The following is a 10,711-nucleotide window of genomic DNA, read 5'->3' on the forward strand; positions in this document are numbered from 1 at the left end:
AACAACAACAACATATAAGTGAGAAGTACAGTAAAAAGTGCACCATCATCATTTTTAACTTAAAAACTATACAGCTGCCAAAGATAAAATTGTTAATGATAAACTTCTAACAATATAGAAATGTTTCCACGATAATTGTTCCACGAAGAAATGAAGCTATAATTTTTATTTCTTTTTTGTTTGTTTTAAACACTAGAGTAGGCTTTGCTTGCTTGACTTGGATCGACCCCTCCCCTCTCGCCAATCAATTTTTTTCTTTTTTTTCTTTTTATCAAGTTTGTGTTCTTGCTTCATTGCATCATTTTTTTCATCATCTACAGTCAGCAGACAGCGGCGTGGGGCCCCTGCAGTCCGTCCAGTTCACCAGCCGCCATTTTGGAAACCCACGTTTCCTCACGTGGAGTGGATCCTGGAGACGGCGGGGCAGTCCATTGGCCTCAAGTAAGAATAAAACAACGACCCCAACCCACCCACCCTCACCCCTTCTTGTCCAACATTTACAACCTCATTGTCCCCCGTCTCTCTCCCCTTTTCACCCCATTCCCCTGAAATCCACTATTTCTTTCCTCCCTACATTTGCTTGTGGGTTTTCTCGCAGCAATCCTCAATCACAGGAGCCTGTGGTCCCGCTGTGCCCGCCACCGCCACTGCCACTGCGACCGGGACCCCTCCTCCTCCACCTCCGCCTTCTCCACTTCCGCTTCCTCCACTTCCGTCCCCCTCGTGCAGTTCCTTCTCCCTCCTTTCCCGCTCCACGGCCTCCTGCTCACTCTTGCTGCTGGGGAACTTGTCCTTGTTGTTCTCCTTCTTCCACTTCATCCTCCTGTTCTGAAACCAGATCTTTACCTGCCTCTCTGTCAGCGCCAGTGCGTGTGACACCTCGATGCGGCGTTTCCGGGTCAGGTAGGGGTTGAACAGGAACTCCTTCTCCAGCTCCAAGGTCTGGTAGCGGCTGTAGGTCTGGCGTCCACGCCTCCGGCCCGCAGCTAATAGGAGAAATTGATGATTTAGTTATTAAAGAAAAATCTGCATTCTTATATCTCACATCTTCGCATGGTCATACTGGCTTTTACATATATAACCCACAGGGACAAATATCAAATATAGACAACCCAATGAAGTCTTTATGACAAAGCTTGTTATATTTGGGGTTTATAGCTAAATTGTTGCAATATCTAATCAATACTTCCCGCAATCAATACTTCTAATCAATAAGACCCACACCAACGTCTTCATGCATTTTTTTTTCTCACCAGGAGTGTGAAGGACTAAACATTTCCAGTTAAAATATCATTAAAGTACCAAATCCTCACATTTACGAGTCTCAAACAAAAGAGGATTTGGTTTATTACTTAGGAAAATGTGCAAATTAATAGTCAAATTTATTTAAATTGATGCCTACCAACATAATCATTAAACATGGCAGATTTATTTTATTTGATGAAACAATTGTCAGAGCGTAACAATTACAAAACTGGAAACTTGTTGATTTGGTTTGGGGTTAATTTAGTTGAATGGTGGATGAGCCTCCGCCATTTTTTTTAGTTGACACGGAATGTGAATTAATTCCCTGGTTCTTTGGATGAGTTCAACGAGAAACACATGATCAATAAATAACACACACACATATATTATTTATGTGTGTGTGTGCACGTGAACTTCATGTTAATGTTTAAATTTAGTTAAAATTCAGTAAATGTGATGTAAAAACCCAATTGGGTCCTCATGTGAGTTTAATGTGCAGGAGTCCCATATATACAATTACACACACACACACAGACACACACACACAACACACACACACACACACACACACACACACACACATACACGCACACACACACACACACACACACACACACACACACAATACTATAAATACGTTGTAAACATGTGTCCATGATTTTGACTCAAAAAGAAAAAAAGGATGACAACATAAACTAAACACAATCGATCAAAGAACAAACTAACCCAATGTCATCAATTAGAGTGTGCAAAAAGGAGTCCCGACCCAGCTAAATGGCAGAAATAGGCAGTTTGATGTTGTTCTAAACCCAATCAACTTCTAACAATATATAAATGTTTCCACAACAGTTGTTCCAAAAAGAAATTAAGCTATAATCTGTCTCTCTTTTTTGGTTTGTTTTAAACACTAGAGTAGGCTTTGTTTGTTTGACTTGGATAGACCCCTCCCCTCCTGCTACTCAATTCAATCTTTAAAAAAAAAAATCAAATTCGTGTTCTTGTTTCATTGTAAAATTGTTTGTTCCTTTTCTACAGTCAGCAGACAGCGGCGTGAGGCCCCTGCAGTCCGTTCATCTCACCGGCCGCCATTTTGGAGACTCGCGCTTTATACACGGATTGGATCCTGGAGACGGCGGGGCACTTCAGTGGCCTCAAGAAAGAATAAAACAACGATCCCACCCTCACCCCTTCCTGTCCAACATTTACAACCTCATTGTCCCCCATCTCTCTCCCCTCTTCACCCCCTCGCCTGGAATCCACTATTCTTTTTTCCGCCCTGCACTTGCTCGTGGGGTTTTTCGACGCAGACTTGATGGTTCGGTTTGGGGTTAATCGTGTTGAATGGTGGCAAAGGATGAGCCTCAAACATTTGTCTCTGAATGACCATTCAATCATTCTTAAAACTCTCAGCAACAAAGAGAAAATCCACCGAGCACTCACAGAAGTGCACATAAATATTTGATGCTATAAATACATCGTAAACACTTTTAAAGGGGAGAACCGATCCTAAGCGGTCTGCGATGAAGAACAAAGACTTCTCTTCGGAAATAGCGCAGCGCAAACAATGAGGAGTGAATATGAAGACAATTGATGTCTGAAAACCAAACAGCTCATTTACTCTGCTCGCTCTTTGTTTTATGTTCCAGCTTTGAAAAGAACAGAGGCACAGACCTGCTACACAGAGACAATAATAATACCCAATACTTAATAAACACACGTGAGACAGGATATGACACACACAGGATAGGCATGGAAGAATATGAGTTATGACGGTTAAAGCTGTGAAATAGTATCGTTCAGCTGTATCCCGTGAACGAGTAGTTGATCCTTACAAGTGGGCGACACTAGAATTAGGTGCTTATAATATCCTTAATTCTGAGACCTGTAGGTAATAAGTAAAATAGGAACAAATCTTAAGTAAAAATAAATTGCACAAAAGTATATCCGCATAAACAGGGAGAATAAAGGTGCATGACTGCCGACACGTTCAGGATAATCGTGTAATTAATATTTATTTTTTGTTACCCTAACCATTAAATAAAACCAGTGATGACAATGCATTGATATAAATGGGTGCGGTTAGTGCATGTGTGTAAAATGTATAATATATTACGCTAGGGCCAATACTGCAAAGGGAACATACTACAACCCTTCAAAACTGGTAAAATTAAAATATTTCTGGTAAATTAAAGAAAACACTGTTTCTGGACCAGAGGGGAATTCTCAGCTGCTGTTTATTGCCTTGTGTAGTGATTTGCTGTTTGGAACAGACCTACACAAAGTCTCTCTCTCTCTCCAGGACAGGGAAGTTTCTGGATTAAATTAAGGGCAGTGACTTTGATGGACACACATTTGTGGCTATAATCATATAGAAGTCCTGTATTTGATCGCATCATCTCATGTCATGAAGCCGGAGGCTAAACGGTGAAGCTCTCATCAATCTCTGTTATATATAAGCTGCCACGGACTCCTGCCCTGCAGGATGGTCTCTACCTTTGAAAGAAAGTCTATTGGTCTCATTAGATTTCCGCATAGTTTCCATCTATGTGCACAGAGCTGCTATTTATATAGAAGCAGGCAGAAGAAGGAGAAGACAAGGGAGTCTTTATGGAAATGCATGAAGTTGTAAGTGATGTAAATGTCTTGTATGTGTTATCTGTCACGGGACTGGCGCCGTGATTTCGTGCTAGAGAGACTAGAGGGAAGTCGACGCCACATTCACTGCTGTCACCAGCCATGAATTAAGGGAAATGGGAAACACTTTCCTGGATAAAATAACAGCACGGACGCTTTGATCCAAAGGGTTTTTGACGGAGCAACATACACAGAGAATACTCCCAACCCCGGCTGTTTCACGCCATCACACCTTGCCATACTATAACTTTGCTTATATGGATCAAACAGCTATTGGAGAAATAAATCCCTTTTAAATTTTTTATTATTTGACATTTTCCTGCGAAAACAGGAGCTAAATTACTACACGTCGTTTTATTGTTTGAGAAAACGACACAGGCCTTTGGGATTATGAGACGTTTTTAATATGAAACCTTTACAAAGCCAATTAAATAAGCCCTAAACAAATGCATGGCAGTTAGCAGTTGACATTTTGGAGGGAGGAGAGACGCGGTTTCCAGTGGACAACAGAAGCCAGTGAGAGCCATGGCAAAAGACACTAATACTATTACTGACATGCATTAATTCTTTGGCCTAATCAGATTTTCATTCTCTTCTCTTTTCATGTTTAAGGTCCTACAGAGAAAAGGATCCATCAATATTTCCAACCACAGCGGTAAAAGTCGTAAAACGGGCTCATATTCAGTCTAAGTCGGATATTAAACCTCCAGCTTGGGGGCTCGGGAGTATTTCAAACCATATTCAGCGAGCAGGAGCCTCCTTCAGTGCTCGGGAAATAGCATATAAGGTGTGGAGGTGTGGAGCCGGCGATATTCCTCTTTATAATACAAATTATGAAATGTGCCCCCTCATTAAAGGGAAATTTCCGAGGTAAACGTGATAACCCACCTCCGCCGTGGTTCTCCATCCTCCCGCTCCACTCATAAAAACCTCTCCGCCTTTTTCTGCTATTGTAACTAATAAATCCTTACACTGAGAAAGGACAATATCCCATCGAACCGAGCACGGGCTGTAACCCCTGTGTGCACCAAGCATACTGTAACCCCTGTGTGCACCAAGCATCCTCTGACAGTATAGCTGTGCAGCTTTGCCTGCCTCCCTGTTTAGGCTGGACTTTTTGGCCCCTGGATGAGCAGAGCTGCCTGCAGCCGGGGTCGGGACGCCGTTAACTTAACCGCCTGAAAATCGTGTGCCTGATCAATGGAGTAATCACTAAAGAAGTGTGGCCCGTCGAATAGCTTGGAATGATTTGGAAAGCGGACACAGAGGAGCGCGGGGAGTCAAGTGCCAGGGAAATATAACAGAGGCTTTAAAGATGTAAATGATGACAATTTACAGGCGGCACGAGCAGGCAAGTGTCAGTGCAGACACACAAGTACCAATACACTACTGGGAGCCGCTAAGCAGGAAACACTGCAGGAAAAAAGTGCTTATATCTGAGAACAGCAGCGCCTATAAAGTAAACTATATCTGTTCCCACTGTTAGCTTAGCAGCTGTGTAAAGGGAAAGCAGGTGAACACAGACCTGCTTTTAAACTAATATATTCGATTTTTGCTCTAATTTATGATGGTAACCATGAAGCCACAAAAGTACAAAAGTCTTGTATAGATCATAAGAATTTTGCAGTGCACCTCAAAATAAAATAGAATAAAATATAATGCACAGCCAAGAACATTAACACTAAACTCTCTCTCTCTCTCTCTCTCTCTCTCTCTCTCTCTCTCTCTCTCTCTCTCTCTCTCTCTCTCTCTCTCAAACACACACACGCACACACACATACGCCCACACACACACACACAAGCACAACACAAGAGTTATGGGCTCAAACAAAATAGGCTACTATACATGTCAATCCATTGACTTTCTCTCTCTCTCTCTCTCTCTCTCTCTCTCTCTCTCTCTCTCTCTCTCTCTCTCTCTCTCTCTCTCTCTCTCTCTCTCTCTCTCTCTCTCTGTCTCTCACTAGCTCCCATAATCAGTTTTATTGTAGTATTGCTTAAAGCCATCAACTATAAACCCCTGCTTCCTTTTAATGCAAATCATTTCTAAAACCAACATTTTTTTAATCCTCCTGTGTGATTTATAGTCCAAACGACTTGAACCAATCGGGCCTGATCCATATTCCCAGGCTTTAGTGAGAGTGTGTCTGTGTACATACATGTGAGTATGTACACAGAGAACCACTAAGTGCTCACATGTAACACCCAGACACAAGTCACAGAGGCAAAGCAGAACCACGCGCACACGACTGTGGGGATAATTTTGATGTGTGAGTTCAGGGATCAGACCTGAGAGTTCACACCTAGCCTGTAGCCAGCTATGAGGTCACCGAGGGCCAGACCTCTGTACATTTTTAGAGCTAAAAATAAAATTTGACGTTAAATGTGCATGCTGAATCACATGCTTAATTCAAATTTGCTTTTTAGTGCCTGCTGTGAGTGTGTGTGTGTGTGTGTTTGTGTGTGTTTGTGTGCGTGGGACGCGAGAGAGCATTGTGAGGCAGGGTGCGAGCCCAGCATCTTGAATAAGCACTTCCCCTGAAAGCAGTTTGAATTTGGCACTTTGGACAACAGCACTGAGGTGTCTTGTGTGTGAACTCTCAGTTAGATAAAACAATTATCGTCATGCCATCATCTCAAGGAAACTCTCAATATGTTGGCCTGGTCTAATGTCTGGAGTAAAGGCTATGGTATGAAACGTGAAAATCTGTAGGCTACTCTTGCTATGTACTGCATACTGGTTGTGTGTGTCACTGTGTGTGTACCAGACAAGCAGCCCTACTCAACTCTATATCTTCTCCCTCTCTCACCCACATTTGTTTTTCATGGCCTCACACTTGAATGTTTAAACCACACTTTACTATCATCGACTAAGTAGCAATTTTACTTTGAAATTAAATATTTAAATATTTTTGGATTCTGAAAATTTTAATTGGGGAGAAGCGTATGTCATTTCAAAGATTTAAACACTATTAAACTTTTTGTGGTGAAATATCAATATTGCATACAACCTTTTAAAAGTGTTTTCACATTAAAAAATACATTTGACGTATTTTCACATTAATTTCTAAGCTAAAATTATTTTATTTCCCTCATGGCCTTTAATCATAAAAATAAAGGACGAATGCCTATGAGCAGGTTTGGGATTTTGTCATTAAAGGGGCAAGATACTGTTTTCTATAACTTTATATTAATAATCATGCTTTAAACTGCATTAAGTATTGTACTGCTCTCCATAATGTTCTTTTGATTTATAATTAATTCAGCAAAGCGCTCTCATATAATAGCTCCACAGCAGCCTAAACTATCAACACATTGATATGAAGTCTAATTTAACAATGTCTCATCCCCACATCAGGGCAGAGATGACTAAAAGGTTTAAACTAAATTAAATTAGATGCGTTTCTGACAAAGACGCGAATTTTACAACAGCGTCATGAGGAAGAGATGAGGAAGACTGGCTGCGAGGACGGAGAGGTGGAATAGACAGACGGCTACATTTACGCACATGTGGGTGAGTGCATTTCCTTAAGATGATTGTGTTTTTTTTACATTTTCACAATTACAGTTCAAACTCTCATAAATTGTGTGTCCTCGAATAGAACTGAGTCTTCTATGTGTAAATATTACGGCCCCGGTGCACACATCACACACGAAGCTGCTAAATCTGACCGAAATGACCTGCTTTTCGTTTTATTATCCACACACACACTAACACTCTCTGTACACGCACGCGCTCAAACACACGCACTGCTTGCTTCTTTAACCCTGTGGGGAACTGACCACCGTGTAGCCAAATAGTCCCGGAGACCACAGGCAAGTCGTAAAAGCAAAAAAAAAGGGCGAAAGAAAACAGTAAAAGTTTAACCCGAGTCAGAGAAAGAGAAAGAGAGAGAGAGAGAGAGAGACAGCGAGAGAGAGAGAGGGAGAGAGAGAAAGCACTGTTTCTAAGTGAGTCTCCACCAAACTGCTCGTTCACATCTGCTCTGAGCTGCACATTCTCAAGGTTTTTCTCCTGAAGTTCTCTCTCTTCTTTCACCATCTACCGTCTATTCTCTCCCTCTCTGTCTCTCTGTCTCTGAGCTATCCCTCCGTCGATTCTCTCAGTGCTATATGGCCGAGGCAGTTAAACCTTAAAGTCATTCACAAGTTTTGCTGCTGCCAATAAAACCATAAACCCGCTTTTGTCTCCCGCTTTGAACGCAGGAAGCGCTAAATGCCCTCCTTAAATTGCTGGTTTTAAAAGCACGTTTTCAACTTTCTCTGCCCCCCCACCACCCCCCCCCCTCTGTGCGTCTACATTTTTCTATCTGCCCTGAGTGGAGGATCCCGGCGTGGACACGGATCATTCTGCTCGCTGAGCCTAGAACAAGGCAAAGGAGCAGAGGAAAACAAGCCCAGTAGTCGGTCACGCCGCTTCCTCACCTTGCGGCCTCATCCAGGGGAACAGCTGCGTCGGCGAGGGGCTCTGCTCGGTCCCCTCCGCGTCCTCGCCGCCGAGCCCCGGCGCGCCTCCCAGCTTGCAGTCGCTGTATTGGACCAGATCCGCGTCCTGGGCACCGAAAAGCGTCTGTCGCTGCAGGGCGTCGTATCCGTAGAAGTTGCCCGGCTCGCCGTGGCATGTGACCGCGCAGGGGCTCTGCTGGTACGGGTTGCTGGGCAGCGTGGAGGCGCTGTGGTGGTAGAAGTCCTGGATCTGCGGTGCGTGCTGGAAGGTGGCGCCGGAGCCCGGGCCGTACACCACGGTGGGCCGGCTGCCGGCCAGGTCCTGAGCGAAGCCGCACTCGTAGTAGTTCGGACGTAACGAGTCCCCGCTTTTATATTTAGAGAAGAGCGAGTTGACGAAATACGAACTCATCTTAGTTGGTGTTGTTTGTTGTTTCAGTTTGTGTTCGGCTCGGTAGAGTCAGGGTGGAGGAGGCGACCGGCCGCTTTCAGTTATGTTTTCTTTTTGTTTGTGTCGGGCGCTTCGAGGCAAAGGGACACCGACACACAGAGAGGGAGACTGGGAGAAAGTGAGGCAGGTCTGCCGCCGGTGTCGGTCACCGCCGCTGTGGTGATCTCTCCCCCCCCTCACGGCCACAACAGACGCGCCGGTCGCGATGTAAGTAACGGTAACGGCAGGCAGCCAGCGCAGCCACAGCCACCACCAGCACCACAACAACAATAACAACAATCACACCGTTTCCATAAAATCTCCAGCGAGGAAACGGAAAAACAGGAGGAAGGAGGAGGAGAAGAAGAAGAAGGAGTAGAGGAGGAAAAGCTCGTGCGCATCACAATTCCGGTGTTCGCGCTGTAAGCGGGAGCCCTGTCGCGCTCTCAAACGGCTTTTCCGTGATTTACTCCTCCGCAAATGAGTTGTTTCATATTTTTTCTCCCTCTCCCTCTCCCTCCCCTCTCTCTCTCTCTCTCTCTCTCCCCCCCCCCTCTCTCTCTCTCTCTCTCTCTCTCTCTCTCTCTCTCTCTCTCTCTCTCTCTCTCTCTCTCTCAAACACACACACACACACGCTCTATCTGCACTCTGGCTTTCTCTGGCGCGCGCTCTCCCCCTCTCTTTCTCTATCTCTCTCTCCTCCTGGCCCCGGTGTGTGTGTGGGTTTCAGGGATAATTTGCATCTATTATCAGCTCTTCATCCCATTGGCTTTTCCACGCGCATAGACAAACGTGCACGAGCACACACACACATAGAGTCTATTAGATTCCCTTCCTCTTCTTTTTCTATTTTTTTTTTGTTACGCGCCTGTACAACCTTAGATGATATTCTCCCGGTGTCGGCTCCAGGAGCTCCGTGCGCTTGTGATGAAGCGATGTGAGTGAAGAATGCAGAGGAAGAGAAGAATAAGAAAAAGAGAAAAGGATAGAGAAGGGGGGGGGGGGGGGCGGCAACATCGAGTGAATTGGAGGCTTAATGAGAGTTCTGCGACTTTGCGTCTGATCAAAATGTACACAAGCACACACACCATCTCCCTCCCGCTCTCATTAATTGCTCTTTCTCAATTTCTCTCCGCATCCTTGGAGGAGGGAGCGGGGCTGCGTGGGAATGAGGCCCCGAAAATGTCAGGGAACATGGTGTATAAAGGGGGAGTTGATGGGTGGAGGGGAGCGCGCTTCCTATTATAATTGGTATAGGCTCTAACAAGCACTGGCCTATAAACGTAATTGAGGTTTTAAAAAATAAATCTAAAATCAGTTGTGGGAGCATTTCCCACCTTCCGTTCCACCCCTGCTGCATGCTGCTGGTCAGCTGTTGGCCCCTGCGCGCACGCTCTCCGATCATGGTAAACTTTTATAAATATGATGCCCATAAACACGTAAGGAGGACTAGGGAGGGTAATATCCCAGGACAAAGTGGCTGTAAACGCTTTAACAAACTATGAGGCTCCATAAAGCCGAGGGGCCGTGTTTGCTTGTTTACGTCCCCGCCGCAGAGAAACAAAAAGGGGGTTCTTTTACGATGCGCCCTTTGCGCGACCGGAGGCCGTAAACGCCTCATCCTTGGCCGGTATTTAATTGTCATTTTTGCCCTGCTTTCCATACGGCTGCGATCCTCCCTGTTGCAGCGGAGGTAGAGGGAGGGTTTTTCTAACGAGGGATAAGTTGTGAGAAGGTTAAGCTCGGCCTTGTAGAACAGCCGGGGCTCGTAAAAAGCAAGATGGCCTGAAGTGCAGCGATTAGCCCAAAAAGACTCAACTGTGGGGTTGTTTCTTCCTTGAGAGAGACTCCATTTGCGTCCAGCACAGGCCCTGAAACCTCCCGAGCAGCCACACAAGAAGAAAGGACCGAGTCGGCTCCTGTAGGCGAAGCAGCAGAATCAGGAGACTCGTCTTT

General features: G+C 44.8%; 1 protein-coding gene across 2 annotated transcripts; it reads right to left on the minus strand.

Annotated features, from left to right (window-relative positions):
* Positions 1-487: 487 nt before the first annotated feature.
* On the minus strand, positions 488-9,252 carry hoxb8a (homeobox B8a). 2 transcript variants are annotated; one of them, XM_053443419.1, is made up of 3 exons: positions 8,305-9,252; positions 8,058-8,060; positions 488-986 (listed from the first exon to the last, which is right to left on the minus strand). In XM_053443419.1, the coding sequence occupies exons 1-3, from the start codon at positions 8,735-8,737 to the stop codon at positions 571-573; spliced, it is 852 nt and encodes a 283-aa protein (XP_053299394.1). In that variant the 5' UTR covers positions 8,738-9,252; the 3' UTR covers positions 488-570. The 2 variants fall into 2 exon arrangements, with proteins under 2 accessions (XP_053299394.1, XP_053299396.1); XM_053443421.1 differs by lacking the exon at positions 8,058-8,060.
* Between the last annotated feature and the right edge of the window lie 1,459 nt (positions 9,253-10,711).

Source organism: Pleuronectes platessa, chromosome 16 (genome assembly GCF_947347685.1).
Source record: "Pleuronectes platessa chromosome 16, fPlePla1.1, whole genome shotgun sequence".
Classification (NCBI taxonomy): Eukaryota; Metazoa; Chordata; class Actinopteri; order Pleuronectiformes; family Pleuronectidae; genus Pleuronectes; species Pleuronectes platessa.

Coding starts and splice junctions, on each gene's coding strand:
- hoxb8a (XM_053443419.1), bottom strand. CDS start 8,737: ATGAGTTCGTATTTCGTCAACTCGCTCTTCTCTAAATATAAAAGCGGG.